The 26,915-nt window shown below is 53.3% G+C and overlaps 2 protein-coding genes across 4 annotated transcripts in view; both read right to left on the reverse strand.

The window, feature by feature from the left end:
- KCNN1 (potassium calcium-activated channel subfamily N member 1) overlaps positions 1–2,476 on the reverse strand; it is a 32,347-nt gene extending 29,871 nt beyond the window's left edge. The window contains exons 1-2 of the mRNA XM_078053580.1: positions 2,382–2,476; positions 507–621 (exon numbers count right to left, since the gene is read on the reverse strand). The gene's annotated coding sequence lies outside the window, so the exon portion shown is untranslated. The remainder of the gene's footprint in view (positions 1–506; positions 622–2,381) is intronic.
- A 6,279-nt stretch (positions 2,477–8,755) lies between these two features.
- Positions 8,756–17,700, reverse strand: CCDC124 (coiled-coil domain containing 124). Of its 3 annotated transcripts, none has more exons than XM_036093828.2 (5): positions 17,558–17,700; positions 13,346–13,515; positions 9,926–10,115; positions 9,300–9,414; positions 8,756–9,204 (listed from the first exon to the last, which is right to left on the reverse strand). In XM_036093828.2, the coding sequence occupies exons 2-5, from the start codon at positions 13,502–13,504 to the stop codon at positions 8,997–8,999; spliced, it is 672 nt and encodes a 223-aa protein (XP_035949721.1). In that variant the 5' UTR covers positions 13,505–13,515; positions 17,558–17,700; the 3' UTR covers positions 8,756–8,996. The 3 variants fall into 3 exon arrangements, with proteins under 3 accessions (XP_035949721.1, XP_035949722.1, XP_077909724.1); XM_036093829.2 differs by lacking the exon at positions 17,558–17,700 and adding an exon at positions 17,264–17,412; XM_078053598.1 differs by lacking the exon at positions 17,558–17,700 and adding an exon at positions 13,583–13,686.
- Between the last annotated feature and the right edge of the window lie 9,215 nt (positions 17,701–26,915).

Raw genomic sequence — 26,915 nt, forward strand, 5'->3', positions numbered from 1 at the left:
TGATGCTGGAGTCCTGGGATCAAGTCCCACGTCGGGCTCCCTGCTCAGCGGGGGGTCTGCTTCTCCCTCTGACCCTCTTCCCCCTCGTGCTCTCTGTCTCTCATTCTCTCTCTCTCAAATAAATAAATAAAAATCTTTAAAAAAAAAAAAAAAAGAAGGAGCAAAGATGCTGCTCCCTAAAAGCTGTCTCAGGGAGTAAGACCACAGAATCTGGGTGGTGGACGCTATAGGGTTGGGGGACCTTCCAACCTGGGGCAATGCCCCCCTCCTGGCTGTGTGACACAAAGCAGGTCACCCAGATTCTCTGAGCGGGTTCCCCACCACCAGTGATTGGAGAAAACAGAGAGTCACTCTCTGGGGGCTCTAGAAGGCATAGTTGTTTTCTTGTTATATTTTGTTAGTATGATGTTAAAGGTTGGCACTTTTTTCTTTAAGTCACTAGTTTTTCTATCCAGCTCCTAGGTGACCTCTATTCCCAAACAATACCGGAGTCTGGATTCACTCACCCTGGTGTGCAGGGGTCTCCCTGACGAGCCACCACCAAAGGGCCTGTCCCCTTTGGTCCTGTTGGATTACCAGTTGGCTGGCAGGGGGCTGAGCTGCCTTTCTTCTCCCTTCGACCTGTAAGGACCAGACATGGGGTGTGGGGTAGAGGCAGGGCCCCAGGACAGTGGGGTGCAGATAGCCCCCAGACTGCAATAGTCTTTAGAGTAGATCTGTCTTCTGACTAGCTGAATTACCTTGTAAGTTTTAAGGAAACTGAAGATCAGTGGTGTTGTCTGTCCAGTGGGGCCTTGTTTCCAGGCTCAGGCCCCTCGACGAGCCCCTGCTGATACCTCTAACCCATACCAGGCACCCTCCCTGGAAGCCCCACTTCCTTCCACAGGACACTGCACACTAAAGGCTTTATCTGCCTTTCCCCATGCTGTTCCCTGTCCTGCCCCCAGGTCTACCCCCTCCCCAATTCATTCACCATAGGGAGATCTAGGTGGGTGAACCTGGGACAGGCTGGTGTGAGGATGAAGGAGGTAGGGATCCCTGACTTGACCAGCTGCATTCTTGGCCACCCCCAAGTCTTCACCCGGTCTGTAGCTGCCCTGGGGTCTGTAATGCCCTCAAGGAATTCACTCTGTACTGGGCTATTGCCAAAGCTCCTCCGTACCCAGGCCCCACCCTGGAGGAGGGGGCCAAAGAGGACACAGAGCAGCCCCATGGCTGAGAGGAGTGAGGGAGCTCAACCCCAGAATGGGACTGAAGGGGAAGCACAGTCTGAAGTGGACGTCCCAGTTGCCCTTCCTCTTGCTGGGGGTCTGGAGAGGGGCCAGTGGCCCTCTGGACAGCCCAGGGGGGCCTTGGGTCTGACTCTGGCCCTGGGAGAACAGGGCGATTGTCCAAGGTCACCCAGTGGGTCGGTGTGTCAGAGTGGAGATTACTCTATCAGCTCTGGAAGTACCCCTTGCCCTCCCTCCCCATCTCCCCCTCATCAGGGGGACTTCTTTTGAGCTCTAGGGCAGCCTGAGGAGGCTGGGGAAGAGGGTCTAGGAGGGACAAGAGACCTGAGAACCTGGAGGGAGCCAGGTGAGGGGCTTATCCACTCAGTCCTGTCTGGGCCTCCAGCAGGGTGGAGTGACTTGGAGAGAGTATGGACAACCCCCCTCCCCCCCGCCCCAGTTCCAGACAGGGCCCTCAAGCCCCACCCTGACGGTTAAACGCAGGGAGCAGAGGACCCTAGAGCTGACACCACCAGCTGAGTTCTGGGGTTAGTGAGTCCGCCACAAACACAGCTCTGCCTCTGCCCAGCTGGGTGACCTTGGGTAAGTGCTAGCCCTCTCTGGCTTCAGCCCCTTTCCCAGTCAATGGGGTGGGGGCGGGGGAGGGCGGAGCTTAGGGGAGAGAGCACAGCAAGAGCTCCCACGCACAGTAGGCTGGCAGGTGTGGGGAGGGGGGGTTCCCTTCCACTCTGCAGTGGGCCAGCCAGGGGAATCCCCACCACACTCAGTGGGAGGTGGAAAGGACTGAGGGGCAGGGAGCAATCGAGCTGGTCCTCCCCCCCCATTACCCCTCCCCCCTGCAAGCGCCGGAGGGTCCCCTTGTCTCCACCTTCACCTCTGTGGGGGGACGTCTCCGCATTTCAAATTCCCGGAGCGGTAGCCCCCTCCTCATGAGGGTATGCAGGGGGCGTCTGGAGTGACTCCGGGCTTGGAGTTGGGCGGGGGGTGGGGGATGGAAGGGGTTTCCCTCCCTCCCGTATCTCCCCCTTTGAATTCCCGAAGTCGGGGCAAACCCTGACTAAAACGCCCACCAAGGAGAAGGGGAGCGCCGCTGGGACCTCCGCCCTGTAAACCGCCCCCCGCCCCAATGCCCCACTACTGCCTACTCACCGGCCAGAGACGGCCGCCGCCGCCGCCGGAGCCCCAGCGCCTGGCCCGAGCGCGAAGACAAGTGCACGGCCGGGCAAGGGCGTGTGAGCCGGGAGGGTGTGCGCGCGCCGCCGCAGAGCTGACCCCCTCCCCGCCGACCTGGGCCCCGCCCCGCCTCCCGGGGAGGGGCGCCTACCCGGAGGAGCGCGAGAGGCGGACTGCGGCGGCCACCGGGCGACCCCCTCTCCCACAACGCTTCTCCAGAGAGGGTGGGGAGGGAATCCCCCTCCCCGCAGGGGTGTAACAGCCAATCCCAAAGAACGCTCAAAAAGCTGGGAGGACCCTCTGCCGCTCCTGGCCCACGACGTTCATGTTACAGATGGGGAAACTGAGACCCAGAGATGGGGAGCCCCTGGCCAGGGCCCAGCGCCCCAGCAGCATAGAAATGCGGCTGCCCGCCTCTCCCTGGGGGTCGCTCTCCGGCGTCCGGGGAAGGAATGGAGCCAGGGCGAGAAAGGAAGGCAATTAAGCCCCCAACCTTGAGCGGGCTGTGGGGCCTGGGAGGTCCAGGGGGAACCCGGAGGCTTCAGGGAGCTGGTGACGTTGCTGGGGCTAGAAGGTCCCAGTGAGGGAGGGGTACCCCGGGTGGCCACAAAACAAACCACAGAAAACTTCTCTAATATCATTGTTGGGCTGTGACGTCCCCCCTCTCCCCGCACGATTCAGAGACCCCGCTGAACGTGAACAGCAGGGGCCTGGGCAGCGAGATTGTGAAGGTCACTGCCAAATTATAAGAATGCGGCTCACGGGGTTTGGGTCACTGGGTGATGGCGGAGGGGGCGCTGCTCAGGGCTCGGCCCCTCCTGCGACCTTGGCCCTGCTCCGGCCCCTCTCTGAGCCGATTTCTTTCTTGCGACTGGACAGCATCCACTTCTGGGGTCCCTCCAGCTCTCAGAAGTCTTTGGGGTTGCCGGCTGCATTTTGCTGTCCTCCTCCAGCTCCCCCCCCAGGAGGAGTGGTGCCCTCCCAGACCACCGAGCTCTCCCTCGTCGCCCCCTGCCTCCCGCAGCCCCACCCGCCCAGTCTCAGAACCCCCACCCACCTTCTGCCTTGGCCTGGGTTGAGGGGGTTTCCTCTGGGAGCCAGGAGGCTTCCACGAGCCTCCATCCTTTTTTTTTGTTGTTTTTTTTCCCCCTCTTTTCTTCCATTCATTCTAAAAATAGCCCTCCCTCTCCAACCCTCCCCCCCCCCCCCCCCCCCCCCGCCGCCCGGAGCGTCTCCGGAAAGGTAATGCATTCCAAGGGTGGGGTCCCCGAGGCCGGGATTCCGCCGCGCGGGCGGGGCTGGAGGATGCGAACGGTAGGGAATGGGGTGGGGGGCTATTGGGAGCGCATCCCCCTCCTTCCCATTGTGTGTGAGATGCTCTCAGAAGGAGCCGCCAGCGTGACCGTGACCGTGTGTGGAGGGAAAGAGAACAAAGGGGCAGGGGACCTCTAGGGTATGCATTGTGGAGGCAGAGAGAGGGAGGGCTAGGGGAACCGCGGGTACTCGACCGAAGAGGGTCTCACCCAGTACCTCTGTGGGGATGACTCTCCACCTGTGTGTGTGTGGGGGGGGGGGGGAGTTGAGGTCCCTACCTTGGTCGGACACAGGGAGGGAGAGTAAAGAGCTAGCAGTTACAGGGCAGCTTCATGAAGGGAGGGGGAAGTCCCCCTCCCTTGAACCCAGACAACTGCCCTGCAGCGCCCCCAGAACGCCCCAGCCAGTCCTGCTGCTGCTCTTGTCCACTGTCTCCCCAGTCCCTTCTCCATGACGCAGCTACAGAATTCCGTCCTCAGCTATGTGACTGATCATGTCCCTGTCCACATAACCAGCACCCTCCTCCTTGAGCCTAGAGAAGGACCTGATTCTCCCCCTCCAAGTCCTGAGTGGTCTGGCTCCCATTCCCTTTTGTCCCAGCACTAGGGCTATTTCCCTAGACCACCCCCCACACTGGGCCACACTCAGCCTCTGTCTTAATCTGTCCAGCCTCAGGGCCTTTGCATCCGCTGTTCCTTCTGCCAGGATCACCCTTCCCTCACCCCCTATTGTCTTTCAGAGCCTGGTCTGAGGTCACCTCCTGCTCTGGGCACATCCCTCTAGTTTACTATCTTCAATTCCTGGTGTGCTCTGTTACTTATTCACCTTCTGCCTGAATGTGCCCCCCACCCCCAGCAACTTAGGCCTGGCTGATGAGAGGAGGGGCCAACTCTGACCCAGCACCACCCCAGGAGCTACCCAGCTCCAAACAGATGGCACCACTGCCCCAACCACCGTGGAAAGCACCCCTAGGACATGGCACAAAAGATCCAGCACCTGCTTCTGTAGGGGTGTCACCTTCCACAGTGAAACTAAAAACACAGGCATCTAAATGTTGCCTCCCCCGACCCCAGGGATGGCGTAGCCCGTTTCCAGAATAACATACCGAAAGAAAAAGGGCCCACAGGGACCGAGTTCCAGGCCTGTTGAGCAGAAGCCAGTACGGAGGTGTGTCTGTTCAGATGGCAAATAGGTATGAAGAGCAAAGACGAGAACTGCAGGGAGGGGGAGGCACTGGGGGCAGCCCTGGGCATGGGGAGGGGAGTGACCTTTCCTTTGTTATTAGCTTTTCCATCATGTTTTCTTATACTTTTTTTTTTTTTTTTGGAAACCAAAGGGTAGGATAAAAGGAAAATCGCTTTGTTGGAGGGTACAAAAGCTCAGAGAGGGTATGTGCCCCCGTGGGACAGAAAACGCAGCTGTGTTGAAAAATCAAACACTGGCCCCCCAATACTTGCCTCCATAAATTTACCCTGAAATGTTTGAGCACCTACTATAAATTTATATGCCCAGAGATTGAGGGTGAGTTCAGAGGGGGTGGGGATTCCTGGGGTCCTGAGAGTACAGAGCCCTAGGGGTTCTGGGAAAAGGTGATGGCAGGATGAGCAAGAACATGTGGCCTCAGCAGGGCCAGGCCCACAGCCAAGGGTTTGGAGGGCTTGTGGGGGTTGAGGGAGAGAGAAAGCCCTTGAAGATGGGTTGAGTGCCTTTTCTTTGCACATTTCACTGCCAGGCCAGGACTTGACCTCAGGCTGGTGTTCAAGACCAGAAAGGTGGGAGATAGCATGGGAAGTGGGGGGGACCCAGCATGCAGGGATATGGGGAACCAGGGACGGAAGAGACAAAGGCATCATCGGAGAGGTTTCAGAAAGCCTCAGAGCACAGGCGGGGGGTGGGGTAGTAAGGGGGTGCCAAATCAAGATTAGGTCTGCCAAATAAAATACAGGGCACGGAATGGGACATACTTATAAAAATAAAAATTATTCGTTGTTTATCTGAAGTCAGGTTTAACTGGGCAACCTGTAGTTTTCTTTTCTAAATCTGGAAACCCTAGGCCCAGATCTTCTGGCCAAGCAAAACTGGGGTTTGCTGGGGGGAAGAGGAGGAGGGGCCCTATGGGTGTCCGTCCTCTCCCCTCCCATCCCCCCTCCCGTCCCACGTGTTCCCTTCCTAAGCTTTTCTTTGTCCCCCACACGTTGTCCACGTCCCTTAACTGTTCAAGTTTCCCTCCTCCCCTCCTCTCTCTTCCTTTGTTGTCCCCCTCCTTCCACACACTCCCTCATTACCCCATCCCCCGACTCCTCCTCCTCACGCACCCCTCTCCCCATCTTCCCCAGCCCTTCGCCTTTCCCCCACCTTCTCTGGTACCCACCCCTCCTCCACGTCCCTTCACCATCCTCCCCTCCTCCAAAGCCCCTCTCTCCGCGATAACCTCCCCCCGGGACATCCACCCTCTCTTCTCCTCTGAGTACCGCCCCCCCCCCACCGCCGGTCCTGGGGGCGCACGAGGGGGAACCCCGGCCACCGGCGCCGAGCTCCACGCAGGCGCAGAACCGCCCGGCTTCCCTGAGGCCGCCGTCCCCCTCGCTGCGGCCCGCGCGCCCCGTTGCCAAGACGACGGCGAGGGCCGGAGCGGGAACCTCCGGAAGACCCCGCTCTCTCTCCCTCCTCCGCCACCTCCTCAGCAAACCCCACTCTGGTTTGAGCCGGTTTCCCCACCCCGCCCCCAGTGCGCACTGCGGCGTGTGAGGATTCCCTTGCCCACAGGGCGGGGGTCGGGCAGGGATCGACGCATGCGCGCCGGGCGAGGCTTTCCCTCCCCGCCTAGCGCTCGACGGGAAAGCCCTAGCGCGTGAAGCGAGCACCCCCGCGCAGGCGCAGTGTGCGCCCGGCGTCCCCACGGCCCCGCTCGGTCGTCCCGGCAACGCGCGCGGGGAGGGCTGGGAGAACACGGAACTCCCGTCTCACGCCCCCTCCCGCGCACTGCTGCGGAGCCGGGGATTCCCTGCTGCCCGCGCGCAAGCGCGGGCCTGGGATTCCGTGGGGGCGGGGCCGGAGAAAGAAGGGGCTTTTCCGTGAAAGGGAACAAAGGTTATCACCATAGTCCAGTCAGAAGGCGGTCCTCTCAGCTCCTGTCCTGAGTTTTACCTCCTCTCTGGTCCCCTGGCCGTCCCTCTGCAGGTCCCCAGAAGAGCTTGCCACATGCAGCTCCGATACCCTTCTTATATTGCTCCCCATCGCTCTGGGGTGAATTCCCGTTCCTCAGCCTCGCCTGCACGGAGGCCCTGCACGCCCAGCTGACATCTTCCTTCTGGTTAATCACCGTTAGTCGCCAGCGCTCCCTAATTCCCAACCACAAAGACCTCAACGTGGCCATGCAGGAGGCTCCTTTGCCAAGCCTTTCTTCAGGATATGCCTTTTCCAGGCACCGTCTCGTTGATTCCCCAGATAGCCTGGGGTTAGATACTGTTTTAGTCCCATTAAAAATAGGAGGAAACTGAGGCTTAGACCCATTAAGGCCCTGGCCTAAGACCCCAGAGGTAGAAGGCAGAAGCCTCTATTTGTGGGGAGACATCTGGGCTCTTCCACCCCTTATTTAGCTGACACCTTCAACCCCCATTCCAGATCCCACTGCTGCCCCTGCTTGCTCCCCCGCAACCCTGGCAGCTTTCTTGGGTATTTGACACAGGCAGGTGACTTAGTTTTCCCGTCTGTAAAGGGGATAAATATCTCATGGGACTGTCCCAAGGGTTCAGTGAAACATTACCATGGGCTAGGCCAGGGCCCAGCCTCCAGAGGATGGTTCTCACAGCTGGTCTAGTCCCCGTTCAGTGGTCATCTTCCCCCTCAACTCCCCCCCTCCCCCCATGTTTCTTGGTGGCCTTCTGCCTCACTTCCCTAACCCCTACAGGGTCTTCTGGGGTATTTCCTAGCTTCCTCACATGCCTTCTGGCTGATGTCTTAGAGTTGTCTCCAGGATCTCCAAACTAAACCAGTGCTCTATATATGTTGGTTAGTTTTATGCCAGCTACCGTCGTTTCAGGCATCTTCCATTCTGCATTTTAGCTGAACCAATTATTAATGGCACCCCTCCCTTGAACAGGAGATATATAACCTCCAGGCCTTTGCATAGGTGGTTCCTTCAGCCTTTTCTGTCCCTGTCTGTGTAGCGAATTCCTATGCATTCTTCAAGGCCCTCCCTCCATGAAACTGTCACGGCCCCCTCTGGCCCAGCTCTGACACCACACAGTTGGGGGGAATGGGGACCAGAGACCACAAGGGCAGCCTTGTGGGTGCAGGGAGGGTATTGTTTGGGTGGGAGCCATAGCAGTGACCTGGTAAACACTTAGACCCTGCCTAACACATGTGGGCCCATCTGGCTGCTGCCCCCCCTCTTTTGCCAACTCTCCAAGGCCAACTAAGCTCTAGGAAGCCAGAACCAGGTGCAGATCTTACCCAGCCCTTCCCAAACATGCGGCCTCTGATGGGACACTTATTCCTACCCAGATCCACCTTCATGCTCCAGCCTCCAAGCCCTTGCCTGCCTATGCGATGGAATCTGACTCATCTCCCACTCAGGCCCGCTCTGAAAAATCCTCCACCGGGAAGCCTGCCCAGGATGCCTCCCATGTTGGAATAACACCAGAGCAGCCAGCATTTCCTGACCCCCAAGCACAGTATGTGACCTGGCTGCTGACTCTGAACCAGAATCTCAGGATGCTAACTACATCACCTCTAGCTTGCCTCTGGTTCTGCCCTGAAGTGCTCTGTGACCCGGAGCCAGTGCCTCAACCTCTCTGAGCAGTCCTCTTGCAGCAGGCCAGCAAGGCTTCCGGAAGTGGTGGTACAGGTCCCTTCATGGACAAGTGGCCCAGCTAGGTGGGGATGCTATAAGAGCCAGGCACACGTCTCAGTTGGCTTGCTGCGACAGGAGGGCAGTTGGGGGGCCCTGATCTTCTCTGGCTGTGACCCCCTGCATTCCCCGGCATTCCAGCCCTCCTCTCCCCACCACCCACAGAGACTTCAAGTGCACACTCTGCCTCACCGACTGCCTTTATTGGGCATCAGCCCCAGGGCTCCACGGGCGCAGGAAGGGGGTGGTGGGCGTCACTCGAAGCAGGGACTCTACAGCGGGAGGCATGGCCTACGATGCCACGTAGCCCCCAGGACACTTGCCTCAGCCCCAGACCTCTCTGTAACCCACGTAGCTGACCCAGCAGGAGGGCGTGTGACGTCACGACCCTGACCGCCTGTGGGGCGGCTCCCCCAGTTCTGGGCTCACTTGGGGGCATTGAAGGGCACGGCCCGCTGGTTCATGGGGTTGTCTGGCGACCGCAGCCACTCCTTCTTGAGCAGCTGCTTCAGCTGCGACAGCCGCATATTGGGGTTTTCTTGCTTGAGCCGCGGCAGCTGCGCCTCCTCAAAGGCAGTGAAGGCCGCCCGCATGCGGCGCTCTGGGTGCCGGTCCGCAGCCTCTTCTGCCACGCTAGGGGAGGACGGTGGCGTTAGGGGGCGGGTCTATGGGGCGACCCCGCCCCCAGACGCATAGCCCCGCCCCCGTGCTCGAGCCCCGCCCGTCACCTGAGCACCGCGATGGCATCCTCAATGGTGCGCGCTTCCACGCTGCCCTCCTCCAGCACGCGGCGGTTCACATTCTCCTCCAGCGGCACCTCCAAGTGGCTCTTGGCTTTCTCGGCTGGGGGTGGGAGGCAGCCAGGTGACAGAGACATACACAGAGACAGAGAGAGATAAGCAGGGATGCAGAGTTCCAGAGAGATGACAGAGACCCAATGGGGGAAGAGAGAGAGAGAAGAGGAGGCAGGCAGGCAAAGAAGGATGGGGGAGCCCTCTTGCCCTCCCAGCCCCCTGCCCAGGCCACGCTGCCCTCCTGACTTTCCTGCAACCGGGCACACAGGAGGTGCCCCACTCATGGCTACTGTCTCAGCCTCAAGGCGCCTCATTAATGCCCTGAGGACCCCATGGGGCACAGGCCCAGGTCAGGTGCAGAGCAAGTAAATACACGCGTGTGTGTGCCCATGCTCTCCGTGCTCAAAGCCAGGTCTGCCAGGCCACTTCTTCACCACCCATGCTTCACCACACAGCCCAGGCAGCTTCTCTGGGGCTGAAGAAGGGGCTCTAGACTCAGCCAGGGTCAGCCTGTCCTTTACTGGGTAAAAAGGCAGCTCAAGAGTGGGCCGCAGCCCCACCTGTGTCCGGGGCTTCTTTGTGCTGGTGGTCTCGGCGGAGCGTCTCCTCAATCTGGGCCCGGGTGACCTTGTTGGGCACAGTCACGCGGGGGGCCTTGCCGCCCTTGAGCTTGGAGTCCTCCTCCTCCAGCAGACGCTGGGTCTCCTTCTTGCGCTCCAGCTGCTCCAGGCGCCGCTTCTCCTTCTCCTCCTGGGGGGAGGGGGTGATCAGGAGTGGACCCCACCACTGGCACGGGTGGACCAAGGCCCTGCTGCGTGCTAGACCCTGTGCTAGGCACAGGGGACACAGCTGGGGCACCATGGGATTACCTGAGGGTTCCCAGCCTATACGACTATGGGAACAACAGGGAACCCTGGCCACGGCAGGTGGGTGGGTGGCTCTCGAAGGAAAAGTGACACCTGGGCCGGAGGAGGAGCCAGCCCGGACGAGAACTGGAGGACAGGAAAGTCCTTAGTGGTGGGAATGCAGGTGCAAAGGCCATGATGTAGGAACCTCCTAGAGGCTGGTGTGGCTGGAGTAGGGAGGGGAAAATGTGGAAGGAGGAGAGGTGGGGAGGGGTTTGTATTGGATTCCAAAGTCAACAGGAGCCAGGGAGGGTCTGAACACATTTGCTGGCTGGAGCAGGGGTTCTGCCCTTAGGGGCAGTGTCCCCAGCCAAGTGTCACAAGGGACTGGTCCCACCTTTGCTCCCCAAGGAGACCCTGATGCCATCTGGCCTACAGGACTTGCCCTGGGTTGCTGCCCCTCCACCACTCTCGGGGGCAGAGCCATGTTCTGGTTCATTTATAATGCAGGGCAGCCATAGGCTTGGAACATTCTGCCATCTCCCACCCACACCCCCACAGGGCCCTGCAGCCCATGCACCCCCACTTGCCTACCCTCTGCCTGCAACTCTGCCATCTGACTCCCATGCCTTGGGGATGGTCCCCGCTCCTTCAGTGCCCTCTGTGACACTCCTATAGTGGGACTAAGTGTTCCAGAAGACGACTCCATGTGCCTGAGGATACCCCCTGGGCCTCTGACCTCTACCCTGCCTGCCCAGCAGGAAAGTGGGGGACAGGTTAAAGGTGAAGGGCTCCCACACCTGTGTTCAGGCACCTCAGGCAGGGCCATTGTGCTTTGATCCTCAGTTTAATCATCAGTCAGATGTAATGTCCTCCCAAGGCCCCTTACCCCCACATGGTGCTCATACAGCCCATGTTCATTCAGCCCTGCCTTGGCCTTGGCACCGGCTGCTCTCTCCTGGTACACCAATGCAGCCTCCTTCCCTGGATAACTCTGGCGCCTCCGGAGTTCCTGGCTCCCTATCAGGCTCCTCCACCCCATGGCTTTTTCCTGTGTTCCACAAGTCCCTGTTTCTCTCTTCTGACTATGTGGTTTGTCCTGGAGGCAGGCCCTGGCCTGGGTTTTGAACAGCTGCCTTCTGGCCCCAGGCCCAGTGCCCAGTAGGTGCTTAGTAAAAGGATGCTGAATGAATGCATGAATTCCAAAAGGTTCCAATAACTCAGGAAAGACATGCGGCTTGTGGCCATTAGTCTCTAGGGACATGAGACTGAGGAGGGAACATGAGCATTTATACTCTGACATTCAGCAAAATTTTTTGAAAAAGTCACTTGCAGTTTTTAAAAAAGAGCAATTAGCAATTGGCAGTTTCTGGTGATGGGAGACGGTAAGTCCACTTTGCAGAATATTCCAGAGCCATAAGAAATGAGTCTCATAAATAACTGACATGGAACCCAGACAGGTGCTCATCGCCAAGTTGCTTAATATGGAACAAGTGGAAATGAAATGCTGACTTCCAGGTGGGGCGATGAAGTACAGCCCCATCCGTGGCTGATGCCTGGAGACCAGGAGAAATATGGCTGTGGGCCTCTATTTAGCTCAAGACATGGGCTTTGGGGTAGGCCACTGGGTGAGAAAGGTCTTTGGTGTCATGTGGGGAGAAGAGGTGTGTTATTTTTTAGCGTTTTGGAGTGAGCATGGATTTGCTTTTTTCTTTTCTTTCTTTCTTTTTAAGATTTTTTTCCTCCTTTTTGTTTTGTTTTGTTTTTTTTTAAGTAGGCTCCATGCCCTCAACGCGGGGCTTGAACTCACAACCCTGAGATCAAGAGTTAGAGGCTTTAAAGATTTTATTTTAGGGGTGCCTGGGTGACTCAGTTGGTTAAACGTCTGCCTTTGGCTTGGATCAGGATGGGGTCCTGGGATTGAGACCTCCATCAGGCTCCCTGCTCAGTGGGGAGCCTGCTTCTCCCGCTCCCCCTGCTTGTGCTCTCTCTCTGTCAAATAAATAAATTTTATTTATTTTATATAAATTGTATTATTTATTTATTTGACAAAGAGAAAGAGGGCACGTGTGCATGAGCAGGGGGAGGGGCAGAGGGAGAAACAGACTCCCTGCTGAGCAGAGGGCCCGACCTCTCTGGCTTTTCTCTCTGCATAATGGCTCTTTGGCAGACATTGTTTTTTCTTTTGGGTTTTCAACTTTCCTATATTGTCAAAATACTGATAGTCAAAAAGAAAACTGAAAGACCTCCGTGGACCCAATGCAGCACAGGATGTGGGGAGGGAACCGGTGACCAATGTCCAACTAAAAACAAGGTAGGATCCAGTCCCGCACAGGAAGACGATGGGAAAAACTCACAAAAGTGCCCAGGCATGCCAGGAATTGGGCAAGCAGGGATGGCATGTCACCCCTGCTACTTTCTCCCACTGTTAGTCTGGGCAAGAACCTCTGACCAGCCCAGGGGACCAGGAGCGACAGCTATAAATGGGTCTCTGGTGCCACCTACTGGACCCGCAGTACCAGTCAGTACCAGCCCTGACCCACTCCCCAGACACCAATTCGTACCCACTGTGTGCGTGACAATGGGGCCTATCAGGGGACAGACGCACTCTTCTGTGTTTTTATACACACTTGGAAGAGCCGGCGAGCCCTGTGGCCAGCAGGGTGGATACGGGGGACCGATTGCAGCATTCCTCAGCCTTGGCACTGCTGACGCCTGGGGCTGGCTCATTCGTTACTATGGGGCCATCCTGTACCCTGAAGTGTGTTGAGCAGCATGCCTGGCCTCCACCCACCATGATGCCAGCAGCACTTTCCACCCACTAGTTGTGACAATCCAAAATGTCTCCACATGTGCCAAGTGCCTGCTGAGTGCAGAATCACCCCACGGTGAGAAGTGCCAGTCTAGCCCAACCCTGACATTACATGAAGGAGAGAAATAAGCCCACACAGGGAAGTGGCTGCCTTGCCATTCCCTGAACATGCCAAGTTCTGGCCACCCCAGGGCCATTGCACGAGCCTCTGCCTCCACCTCCCTCCTTGCCCTTGCTCCATGTCCCGTGCCTCCTCACCCTTCAAGCCAAAGCCCCAGGGGGTTCCAGAAGACCACAGATGCAGGAGCCTGGGAGCCACCCACCTTGCGCTGTTCCTTCCTCATGACGTGTTTGTCCTCATCCTTCCAGTAGGCATCCTCCAGCTCCTTCTGCTTCCTGGCATCAGCTGCTGCCTTGGCCTCAGCCCTCCGTGCCCGGGCCGCTGCCGACTTGGTGTTCTCACCCTGGAACTTCTTGGGCATCCCTCAGCAGGCTGCGGGAGGGCAGGGACCAGTAAGCGGGGGCGGGGAAGCAGCCACCCTTGGTACCCCCAGACTCACACTTGCAGTCAGGATCCCCTTGGAGCCTCAAAGGCCTTGTTTGTAAAACGAGGGCTTGAGACTTTGTGATCTCCTTTTTGAAAAATATTTATTGACGTGAAATGCACACAACAAAAAATGAACCCTTTTAACGTGCACAATTTGGTGGCATTTAGAACATTCACAATGTTGTGCAACCATCCCCTCTATCTAGTTCCAGAATACATTCCCATCCCCCCAAAAGGAAACCCCACGCCCACTAGCAGTCACACACCCTCCCCTCCCTCCCCCAGCCCCTGACAACCACTCATCTGCTTTCTGTCTCTATGGATTTGCCTCTTCTGGACGTTTCATATACATGGAATATGATACACTCTGTGGCCTTTTGTGTCTGGCTTCTTTCACTCAGTGTGATGTTTTCGAGGTTCATCTGTGTTTTTTAGCATGGCAGGGCTTCATTCCTTTTTATGGCTGAGTAATATTCCGCTGTACAAATTGACCACATTTTGTTTATCTATCCACCACTGAAGGACATCTGGGTTGTTTCCACTTTTTGGCTCTTACAGTCATGCCTCTGTGGCCCCCTGGGGGCCAGTCTGTGTGTGGCCCCTTTAATGCTGCCACTTATGAGGCCTCAGTCCCCAGGGCCCAGAGCCCTGAGGCCAAGTCCTCCTCACCCTGGGTAAGCAGCTGCCGTGAGCTGCTCCCGATGACCCAGCCCAGGCTCGCACAGCTGGACAGCTGCGGTCCAGCAGGCCCCTGGTCCGAGCGAGTCCCACGCTGGGTGCTGGGAAAGCGATGCACAGAAATGGCAGACACCACCCTCCCTCCACTAACACCTTCATGTGGACCAACTCCATAGAATGCCTCCAAAGCTCTAAATGTGGGGACTGCCTTTGTTCCCTCTCTGAGGTGGGGAAGTCAAGGTACCTGGCCAGACCGCACAGCGCTAAGCCTAGGGTCTCACCTCCAAAACCTGCCTTCCAGGTGAGGAAGGGAAGGCTGTGCGGCCTAGGCACATGCCTTCAGCTCTCTGGGCCTCAGTTTTCCTCATCTGGGAAATGGGCTGATGTCCCCCACTCCTGGGTTGTTTGTCCCCCCTGAACATCTCCAGCTCAGTCCCCTTGGGGAAATAGGCCCAGCATCCAAAAATGAAGGGGAGAGAATACGGGGGTCACTCTGATTCAGGACCACCAGGCCACCCCATTCCAGCCTCCTAACTGTGTGGCTTGTGGGGCGGGGGCTCCCACCTCACAGCCCCGCTGGAAACTCTAACATCAGCTCCCATTTGAAGTGGTTGTGCACACTGGGCTCAGTGCTTTATACACAGCGTCTGAGTGAATTCTCCCAATGCTGGTGTGTGGCAGCAGAGCTGAGATCTGAAGGATGGGTGAGAGGCAGCCCTGAGGATGAAGGGATGGGACTTCCGGGCAGACGGCAGAGGATATGCAACGACCCTGCGGCAGACCCTCAATCCCAACTCTGTGCTCCTAACCACTGCCCCACCCGAGGGTCCCAGCTGGCCCCTGGGGGAACATCAGTGCAGATCAGGATTCTGAGACCACTGAGGCCCCCCACTTAACATCAAGGGGTGGTCCCTTGGCCCAGGCTGAGACTGAGGAGAGAGCCCCATGGGGCAGAGCAGGGCAAAGTGGGGGAGATCAGTGGCCCCAGAAGACTCAGGGTTGAATACTGACTGCAATCACAGCCGAAGTGCTCCCCCTGAGCTGAGACAGAGAGTTGGTTCCAGTTCCTCCTCGCACAGGATGCATGAGCTGCCACAGGGGGTATGCTAGCCTGATCCTGCACTTCCCCCAGCTGCTCCTTGGCCCCTAAATCAAGCATTCATTACTGAGCGTCTACAATGTACTCAACAGAACACCCCCCACCCTGGATTCCCCAGGGGAGTGCCAAGAACTGGGAGTCACTGTCCAAGTTACAGATTAGGAAACTCCCCACCCTACTCTCCCCCCATCTTCCACTCCCTTGTGGGTGGCAGCCACACCAGCCTCCCCACCATTTTTCAAACATCCCAAGCAGGTTCTTGCCTCAGGGCCTTTGCACTTGCTGTGCCCTCCACCTGGCTGGCTGCTCTTCACTCCTCTTTTTACCCAGTTAACTCTTATTTAAATTTCAGGGCCTAGCTCAGGTGTTTCTGCCTCCAGGAAGCCTCCCCTGAGACGCCCTCTCTCAGACCACAAAATTCTCTCTGAGGCACTTTGTTTGGGTTGCTATTTTATGTTCATTTATATGATTATTTGACAAATGTCCGTCTTTCTCGGCAGGCTGGGAGCTCTGTGAGGGCAAGGAATACCATGGTCCCTGCTGTGTCCCCGGTGCCCTGTACAGTAGGGGCTCGATAAATGTTCTGAGCAAATGAATGAACAAGCGTCTATTTCCAGAGTTCCCTCAATATTTACTTCACACTCTGGGTTGTGTCCAAGCTCAGCTTCTCACTGTTCTTCCCACTCACCTCCCTCTCCAGCCTCTGAGGCTTTGCTCTTGCTGCACCCTCACCTGATGCACCCTCCGCCATTCCCTCCTCCTGCAAAAATCCTGCGCACTCACAGGGACTCTGCCCCAGCGTCCTCTCCTCCCTGGTCACGCTGCTCAAGACCCCCAACTCCATCCCAAAACCTGACAGGACAATTTTGATCCTCTCTTCAGGCCGGGACGAAATGTTGATGTTCTCTCAATATTAATATGTTGAAACCCTAAAGCTCAGTGTGACTGTCTTTGGAGACAGGGCCAGTGAGGAGGTGATAGAGATTAAGTGAAGTCATAAGGGTGGGGCCCTAATGGAATGGGGCTGGTGTCCCTGTAAGAGCAAAAGACACCAAAGCTTGCTCTCTCCGCAAGTCAGGAAGAGTGCCTGCACCAGGAACCAAACTGGCTGGCACTTTGATCTTAGACTTCCTAGCCGTGAGCAAGTACATTTCTGTTGTTTTAAGCCACCCAGTCTGTGGTATTTTTTTAATGGCAGCCCGAGCTGACTAACACAGACAGCTTTTCTTCTCCGTGTGGTAAATACTTATTCACACACACACTTTTGTCACTCAGTAAACATGCACTGAGCACCTAATATGTGTGGGACGCTGGGGAAAAGAGGCAGCACCGATCTGACTGCCAGGCTGGCTGGGAGACAGACAATAAGGGCGACAATTTGCCATGAGAACTGTGATGGGGACTTGCAGGGCGCTGGGGAAGCCTAGAGGGGTTTTCTGACCCAGCCTGGGGGCTGAGGGGTGTCAAAGGGCTTCCCGAAGGAGATATCTAAGAAAAGGCCTAAAAGTGTGAGGAGCTCCGAGGCCCCAGGAGTGTGAGGGAGGCAGGCTGGGAAGCGGGGATCCGTATTCCACGGTGATGAGAAGATGCGGAGGGCGTTAGAACCGGGAGGCGCAGATCTGCGGGTTAAGAGCCCTGGGGTTGGTGAGGAGGTGGAACTGGAGCGGTGAGATAAGTAGGGAGCTCTGGCAGGGATCCGGGGAGTGGCGCTGGACGGGCAGGGGTGTGCATTTAGGAGGGAATCAAGACCCACGTGGTTGACTGGATGTAAAAGTACAAGAGAGAATAGAAGATGGAAGTTCAACACAGTCTCTTCCCAGAATCCCTCCCGCTACCCTTTCTGAGCTCTCCCTGCCCGTAGTCCCTCTCCCCAGCCCTGACCCCACTCCACTGCAAGATACTGGGGGGCGTCCGTACCCAGCTCTGTTACCCCCAAGCCTGGAAGGTGCTCAGAGGCAGGACCGGAGCTGGCCGGCCTCGAACAGGACGCAATTCCTCCGGGTCTCAGTCGCTCGCTCTGGGAAATGGGCACAGCCCCCCGCGAGAGCCCTCTGGACTGGGCGACGAAAGTGCCCCTGTCTCTAAGCGCCCCGCCTCCAGCGCTCCGCGGGGCGGAGGGGGGTGCTCTCAGGCCAAGCCGCCCCGCCGCGCCCCCCCGCCCCTCCCCCCCTCCCCGCACCCCGGCTCCGCCCGCGCCGCGGCCGCTCCTACCTCCTTCCCCCCGCGCTGGCCCGGTCGCGAATCCGTGACGCCACCGCGGGGCCTGCGCGCCGAGCTCCCGGAGGCGCGTGCTGATTACGTCCGGCGCTGTCGCCCTCTTGGTAAGGGAACTGCTGCCCTGGCCTCCAACCCCAGCCCAGGTTATCGGCCATTTCTTTTCCTCTTCGAGAAGAGGATATTTTGTAAGGCTCCACCCCTTTGTCTCACTTCAGATATTGGCAAACTATGAGGGGAGGGTAAAAACTACAATCTTAGAATGTTGCCTTTACCAAGATGGCCATTGCCCGGATGAAATATGGCCGCCTCCACGTCACACGTGGTCTGGCGGCATCAGGCAGGAGTTGCCCGGCCACCAGGGCGCGCCAGAGCCCGCGGTCCACGCGCGGAGTCTAGACCGGCCAAGCCCAGGGGAATCCTCGCAAACCTTTACTGTCGCTTAGCGCTTTGTCCACACTCTCAGCTTCCCTCCTGCGAAGCTGGGGAGGGAGGGAGCAGGAGAAAGGGGGCAGAGAAATTAACACACTCCACCCCGTTCAGGTGGGGAAATGGGCTTAGAGACACCGGGAACTGAATTTAGCCAAAATGCAACCGCAAGCAGCTCAGATTCCTAGCCAGTCCCTCCTGAATTGCTCCACTCTCATCCACTCCCTCCAAACACACCTTGCTTATTTTATTCAATAATTAGGTTTGGGGGGCCAAATTGTCCGAGGCACCTACACTTTATAGAGTTTCTTCATTTACTGAGGCATAGTGTCCTCATCTGTAAAAATGGTAGTACTAGGGGTCTGAGGGTGGTTACAATGGACCAGGCTGTGGGGAGAGAAGAAGGTTTTAGATCAGGGGCAGTTCAAGCAGGATGAGTTGACCACAGTCTCCGAAAGGCAACCCCAGTGACACTGCTGGGACCTCTCTGCTCTAAAGCCTGGTGGGTTCCCACTGTCCTGCAAGACTCCTTATAGCTCCCCATCTCATCCCTCTCCTGTTCCCCATTCTCCTCAGCTCTAGCCACACCAGCCTCCTTTCTCCTAATTGCCAGGCATGATCCTGTTTCAGGGGGTTTGCCAGTGCTGTTCCCTCTGTCCCCAGCTTTTCCAATAACCAGCTCTTTCACTTCCTTCAGGCCTTGACCCAAATACCCCTTCCTGAGAAAGACCTCCCTGACTTCCGCAATTAGTTGGTACTCCAACCCCAGACTTTTTTCTTTTTGTATTTCTGTCATAGTAGCAACTTGCTTTATTCATTTGTTGCCCTGTTTATTTTCTGCCTCTCCCATGTCTGTGATGTCTGGAGGATGGAACCCATGTAGCTGGAATGGTGTTTATCACCAAGAAGAAGGGGCACCTGGGTGGCTCGGTCCATTAAGCGTCTGCCTTCGGCTCAAGTCATGATCCTAGGGTCCTGGGATCGAGCCTGGCATCGGGCTGCCTGCTCAGGGGGAAGCCTGCTTCTCCCTCTGCCCCTCCCCCTGCTGATGCTCTCTCTGTTTCTATCTCTCACTCTCTCTCAAATAAATAAATAAAATCTTAAAAAATATTTCACCAAGAAGAAGAGGCTAAGCATAAAACAGGTACAACTGACCCTTGAACAACGCAGGGTTTAGGTGCACCGACCTCCATGCAGTCAAAAATTTGCCTATAACTTCTGAATCCCCAGAAACTTAATTACTAATAATCTATTATTGACCTGAAGCATTACCAATAACAATCAATTGATTAACATATATTTTGCATGTTATATGTATTACATAATGTATTCTTACAATAAAATACGCTAGGGAAAAGAAAACATTATTAAGAAAATTAGGGGCGCCTGGGTGGCTCAGTCGTTAAGCATCTGCCTTCAGCTCAGGTCATGATCCCAGTGTCCTGGGGTCAAGCCCCGCGTCACGGGCTCCCTGCTCAGTGAGGAGCCTGCTTCCCTCCTCTCTCTCTGCCCCCCACTCACTCTCTCTCTCCGTCTCTCTTTCTCAAATAAATAAAATCTTTAAAAAATTTTTTAAAAAGAAAAAAAATTTAAAAAAAATCATAAGGTAGAGGGATGCCTGGGTGGCTCAGTCGTTAAGTGTCTGCCTTCGGCTTGGGTCATGATCCTAGGGTCCTGGGATCGAATCCCACATCGGGCTCCCTGCTCAGCGGGGAGTCTGCTTCTCCCTCTCTGCCTGCAGCTCCCCCTGCTTTGTGCTCTCTTGCTCTCTCTCTGACAAATTAAGAAAAAAAAGAATTGCATGCTCTACCAACTGAGGCAGCCTGGTACCCCAGAGCTGTACTGCATTTATTGAAAAAAAATCCTTGTATAAGTGGGCCCATGCAGTTAAAAACCCATGTTGTTCGAGGGTCAGCTTGATATTGTTCATTATCAGGGTGTGGGATGTTTGGAGTGGCAAAGCCAACACCTAGTGAACCTTCCACTGGTAAAGAGCCAGGTTTAAAAAAATAATAAATATTTTATTGTATTTTATTTTTAAAGATTTTATTTCTTTATTTGACAGAGAGAGACACGGCAAGAGAAGGAACACAAGCAGGGGGAGTGGGAGAGGGAGAAGCAGGCTTCCCGCGGAGCAGAGAGCCCGATGCGGGGCTCGATCCCAGGATCCTGGGATCATGACCTGAGCCGAAGGCAGACGCCCAATGACTGAGCCACCCAGGCATCCCAAAAATAATAAACATTTTAAAAAGAGACTGGCTTGTCACACTTTCCTGGGGGCAGGAAGCCTCTTACTTCATATTGACATAACTCAGAGGTGTAGGTCAAGTGAATCATTCCAGAACAAGCTAAATCTTCTGGAAGGTGACTTTTGTCACCAACCAGGCACCCTTCCTACAGGGTGTGGCTCCCAGGCCTGGGGATTCTTGGCTTCTATCATTGTGACATTCTATATCTCTTAGATGCTTACATTCTCAATTAAGTATTGAGTGTCCATTTTGAGCTTGTGCTAGGAATACAGTGACAAGTTAGACAGACATGGTCCCTGGTCTTCTGGAGCTCACAGTCAGGAAGTCACACAAAAAAATCATGATCCTAACCATAGTCAGGAGCTATTCCCCATGTTGGGAGTGGGTTATGGAAGCCAGCAGGCTGGGTGATCAAAGAGGCCTTCTCAGAGGGGGTGACGCTTAAGCAGAGTTGGGTGAAGAAAGGAAGAGAAAGGTATTCTGGGCAGAGGGAATAGCACGTGCAAAGGCTGGGTGTTGAGGGTAAAGTGAGAAAGAAGAAAGCCGACTGTGACCTTGGTCATCTGGGAATTGGCCTAGTGTCCACAGTTAAGCCATGGTGTTCTCCTGTTGAATATAATCCCACAGATTGTCAGAAAAGACTGGTCCGGCCAGCATGGAGCAAGACAAAAACAAGAACCCTCTGGTTGATCTGACCACAGACCAAAACAAAGTCATGATCCAAACCACAAAAAGGGCCAAACCTCCCCATCTGTCCCCTGGCTAATATGAGTGACATCTTCTTCCCACTAATCACAGCGTTGGCCCCACCTGGTTCCCCTGACTCCTAGCTAAAAAGTGTCAAAATAGGGGTGCCTGGGTGGCTCAGTCGGTTAAGCCACTGCCTTCGGCTCAGGTCATGATCCTGGGGTCCTGGGATCGAGCCCTGCATCGGGCTCCCTGCTCAGCGGGGAGCCTGCTTCTCCCTCTCCCTCTGCCTGCCTCTCTGCCTACTTGTTCTCTCTCTCTCTCTGTCAAATAAATGAATAAAATCTTTTAAAAAAAAAGTGTCAAAATAAGGAAAGAATTGTCCCCACTTCCTTGAGCCCCCCCTCAAGTCACCTAACATAAACCCCAGTTTCATAACAAGCCCTTCTTACTACTCTCTTTCCGGGATGTTCCACGGAGCCTCACTGCAAGAAGCCAATACACCCACCTTTGACTACAGGTGTGTTTCTGGTGGTTTTGGCTGAAGGGAGTCAATAGGGATGGAGGTCCGCCAAGACCCTCACTGCCCCCACCTGGGACCCTCCAAGGGCTCTTGGGAAGCATCTTTCCTTGCCTTTTCCACCTTCTGGTAGACCCAGGTGTCCTCAGCTCGTGATCAATCCCTGCTTCCTTCTTCTCCTAGCCTTCTCTTGTGTCTCTTATAAAGACACTTGTCATTGGATTTAGGGCCACCCTAAATCCAGGATGATCTCATCTTGAGACCTTTACCTTAATCACACATAAGAGGCCCTATTTCCAAGTAGGGTCACAGTTGAGGTTCTGGGGGTCTGGAAGTGAACATACTTCAGGGGACCACCATTCCCTCAGGACAAGTGCCTTGAGGGTTGTGAGTCCGTGAGAGGAAAGGTCCGTTGAGAGAGGAGAGGCCGAGGCCCAGTAAGTCACCCTTGACTCAGCGCTGCTGGCTGAGGTGTTCGGAAGGTCTCCTCAAATCGACATCCTTTGGACAAACTTTTCACCATTCCGGAATCTTAAAGGGAAAAGAGAAAAGAGAAAACCCTAAAAGGTCATCTCCTCCAATTGATCCTATCTGTGTGTCTCCAAAAACTGCTTTTTTAGCTCCATCTGCCTGGAGCCAGGGGGTGCATCCGGCCTCTGATGGGTGTTGGCCGGCCTCTAGCAAAGTCCCGGAGACCCAAGGTTGCACAGGAGCTATTCCTTCTCCATCAAAAGCTGACCCTCTTCCGGGCCAAGCACCCGTGGTCTTTCACTTTTCCATCAGGCTAACTCGGACATGGCTCTCTCTGCCAGTACTGTCCCCACCGGGGACAATTTGGAATGCAATTTATAATTGCAGTGGCCACTGTGGGGACTTTCATCGGACAGGGATCTAGAAACAGAAAGAAAAAAAAACTGTCACAAAGAGATCATTTGTTGCATCTGTCTAAATAGAGCATTTGGCCAAACACAGGGGACACCACTTTTGTTTGTTTCAGACCTCAGGGTGTCTGTAATAAGTGCTGGCTCTGCAATCTAGGGCTTGATGAGGTTGTCAAGGACCCAAATTAATGTCTTAAACTGAGTGTAGTAACTCTGTTTTGTGTGTGTGTGCGTGCACGTGCCAAATGGATTTTCCTCCACTGAAACTTCTCCCCTAAGGATCCTAAAGATCCTTTGACAGTGGAAATGTCAGGTCTGAAGATGACTCCCCTCACTTCTTTCTTTTTTCTCCTTTTACTTTAAAGCCGATTTAATGGAAATACCATTGTCTTTCTGTGCATGTTCTCAGAGCGTCCACTCCAGCAAATGGGACAAAAATGGCTAAAAGACACAAAAACCTGTCCGTATGTGTTTATAACAGCACTGCAAACAATCTTCCAAAGATGGAAACAAACCAGATGCCCATCAACAGATGAATGGATGAACAAAACGTGGTTCATCCATACAGTGGAATATTCTTCAGCCATAAAAAGGAATGAAGCTCAGACACACGCTATGATGTGGAAGAACGTTGAACACATCGTGCTGAGTGAGAGAAGCCAGGCTCAAAAGGCCACACGTTGTAGGATCCCATGTATATGAAATGTCCAGAACAGGCAAATACATAGAGACAGAAAGCAGATTGATGGCTGCCAGGGGCCGGGGAAGTGGGCAGGGGAGTGCCTGCTCATGAGGACGGGGTCTCCTTTTGGGGGGATGGGAATATTCTAGAACTAAACAGAGGTGATAGTTGTATTAAATGCCACTGAATTTCACCTTGACTTTGGAACTGTCAGACCCTGAGCACAAACCCCAGTTAAGCTATGCTGCACCTGGACTCTGGACCCACAGAAAGTCCGAGATAAGAAATTTCAGCTGCTAAGTGTGTGGTCATTTGATGTGGCAGCAATGGGAAAGGAATTTCATTTCTAAATAAGAAAGAGATACAAAACGCTGGTCATTAAACATAATTGTAATGTGCCTTTATTTTTTTGCCATGTTTTTACTTAATACAACATGCAAACACCATATATATACCATATATATATGATGTACGTGTACGTGTATATATATATTATATATTATATATATATAATTTATTTTGTCAACATTTTCTGGTTTTGAAATGTACTGAAGTTATATAAGATGTTATTTTTCATGGTAGCTTCGTGATCAGTACAGGGAACCACTCTGTACTATTTTTGCAACTTCTTGTGGGTCTTTAATCATTTCAAAATAAAAAATGGAAAAAAAAGACCTTTTCTTTTTTTTTTAAGATTTTATTTATTTATTTGAGAGAGAGAGAGAGTATGAGTAGGGGGAAGGGCAGAGGGAGAGGGAGAAGCAGACGCCCAGCTGAGCAGGGAGCCTGACGTGGGATGTGGCCCCAGGACCCTGGGATCATGACCTGAGCTGAAGGCAGACGCTTAACCGACTGAGCCACCCAGGCATCCAAAAAAGACCTTTTCGTAATCATGTCTGAGCACAGAGAAAAACAAGAACACCTTACAAACCACAAAAATGGCCCAAAGTCCCCCTTCCTGGCTACCAGGAACAACTGTCACTTATCACAGTTACAGCTGCAGCCTCACCCCATTCCTCCTGTCTCCTAGATAAATATCAAGATGCCCAATCAGAGAGTCATTTCGCCCCCCTTCCTGTTTGGGGCCAATCCCGAGCAAAACTATCCTTCCTTGAACCCAATACAAACAAGCCCCTTCTTGTCCCATGGTGTGTGTCTCCCTTGTTGCGACAAGCCCATAATGGACATACCCAGTGTGGTCCAACCAGAGCTTCTGCCAGGGTCTGGCCAGCGCGCTGAGAGAGGGTGCCGTGGACAAGGCTGCCGGCCTTGGTCAGAGCCCAGAGTATGCTCAGAGGGACACGCTTGAAGGTTACTGTCCCTAAAATCCCCGAAATTCTAGGAATCTGACACTTGAAGACTCTAGAACTTTTTTCCTCTTAATTTGGAATAAAATATAAATAACATCCATTTTAACCATGTTTAAGTGCACAGTTCAGTGGCATTAAAGCACATTCACATTATTGTGCGGTCATCACCAGACTCCCTCCATAGAACTTTCTCCTCATGTCAAACTGAAACTCTGTCCCCATGAAACACTAACTCCCCCTGTTTCTTGGTTGGTCAAGCCAAAAGTTGGTAAATGTTGTTTATCTTTTTAAGGAACCAGCTCTTCATTTCATTGATCTTTTCTATTGTCTTTCTAGTCTCTAGTCATTTATTTCCACTCTGATCCTTATGATTTCCTTCCTCCTACTAATTTTAGGCTTTGTTTGTTCTTCTTTTTCTAGTTCTTTAGGTGTTAAGTTAGATTATTTATTTGTGATTTTTTGTTTGTTTGCTTTTTTGGGGAGAGCCCATATTGCTATGAACTTCCTTCTTAGAACCCCTTTGGCTGCATCCCATAGATTTTGGTATGTTGTGTTTCTATTTTCATTTGTCTCTAGGTAATTTTTTTCTCTCCTTTGATTTATTTGATGACCTATTGGTTGTTCGGCAACATCCTGTTGAATCTCCACATTTTTGTGGTTTTCCCAGTCGTCTTCTTGTAATTGATTTCTAGTTTCATACAGTGGTGGTTGGAAGAGATGCTTGATGTGATTTCAATCTTGAATTTATGGAGACTTGCTTTGTGGCCTGACATGTGATCTGGAATGTTCTGTAAATATATGTTAAGTCCATCTGGTCTAATGTGTCATTTAAGGCCACTGTTTCCTTATTGGTTTTCTGTCGGGATGACCTATCCCATGATGCAAGTAGGGTGTTAAAGTCCCCTACTATTGTATCACTGACGACTTCTCCCTTTAGGTCTGTTAATATCTGTTTTATGTATTTTGGTGGTTATTTTTTTCTAGGATTTTATTTATTTATTTGAGAGAGAGAGAGAGGGTGAGAGTGAGGAGAGGGACAGAGGGGGAGGGAGAGAAAGGGAGAGAATCCCAAGGATACTCTGCACTGAACACGGAACCTGACACGGGGCTCGTTCTCACAATGCCGAGATCGTGACCTGAGCAGAAACCAAGAGCTGGGCGCTCAACTAACTGAGCCACCCAGGTGCCCCTATTTTGGTGTTTCTGTGTCAGGTTTATGTATATATATATACATTATATATATATATTTAGGTGTATAATATTTATAAATGTTAGATCTTCTTGCTAAATTGGCCCTTTTATCATTATGTAATGCTCAAAGCAATCTTGAAAAAAAAAAAAAGCTAGAGGTATCATACTCCTTGATTTCAAATTATACTACAAAGCTATAGTAATCTAAACAGTATGGTGTTGGCATAAAAATAGACACACAGATCAATGGAACAGAATTGAGAGCCCAGAAATAAACCTACACATATACGAACAGTTCATTTATGAAAAAGGAGCCAAAACATCCATTGGAGAAAGGAAAGTCTCTTCAATCAATGGTGCTGGGAAAACTGGACGGCCCCATGTAGAATAATGAAACTAAACCACTATCTTACACCATACACAAAAATTAACTCAAAATGGACTATTAAAGATTTGAATGTAAGACCTGAAGCCATAAAACTCCTAGAAGAAAACATAAGTGGTAGGCTCTTGACAGTGGTCTTAGAGATGTGTTTGTGGGTCTAACTCCAAAGGCAAGAGAAACAAAAGCAAAAATAAACAAATTGGACTACATCAAACTGCACAGCAAAGGAAACCGTCATCAAAATGCAAAGGCAACCTAAGGGACAGGAGGAGATATTTGCAAATCATATGTCCAGTGAGGGGTTAATATCCAAAATATATAAAGAACTCCTACAACTCAATGATTTTTAAAAACCCAATTAAAAAATGGGCAGAGGATCTGAACAGATATTTTTCCAAAGAAGACATACAGATGACCAACAGGCGTATGAAAAGTGCTCAGTGATGTGGAGAACAAGGGCAAAAGAAAAAATTGAATTTCCTTATACTTACAGCCCATTAATAAGTCCTTGAGACAGGCAGAGGGACCTTCCTCTAGGAGCTCAACTGCCTCGGTGTTAATACTTGCTAAGGTCAAGGGGCGCCTGGGTGGCTCAGTCGTTAAGCGTCTGCCTTCAGCTCAGGTCATGATCCCAGGGTCCTGGGATCGAGCCCCACATCGGGCTCCCTGCTCCGCAGGGAAGCCTGCTTCTCCCTCTCCCACTCCCCCTGCTTGTGTTCCCTCTCTCACTGTGTCTCTCTCTGTCAAATAAATAAATAAAAAATCTTAAAAAAAAAAAAATACTTGCTAAGGTCAAAACATTATCATTATCGTTAACATTAACACTATCCTGACCTCCAGGATCCTGTAAGTCTCCTTTATCTCTGCTCCCCTCCAAGATATATGTTAGCAATCATCCTCTAAGCATATGGCCCTCTCATATACATCTGAAGGGTCTCACGACTGAGTTTTTACTAAACAAGTAATAAAATAAATAAAATAAAATTTTCCTTATTTATTTATTTTTAAAAATATTTTATTT

Source organism: Halichoerus grypus, chromosome 1, assembly GCF_964656455.1.
Source record: "Halichoerus grypus chromosome 1, mHalGry1.hap1.1, whole genome shotgun sequence".
Taxonomy (NCBI): domain Eukaryota; kingdom Metazoa; phylum Chordata; class Mammalia; order Carnivora; family Phocidae; genus Halichoerus; species Halichoerus grypus.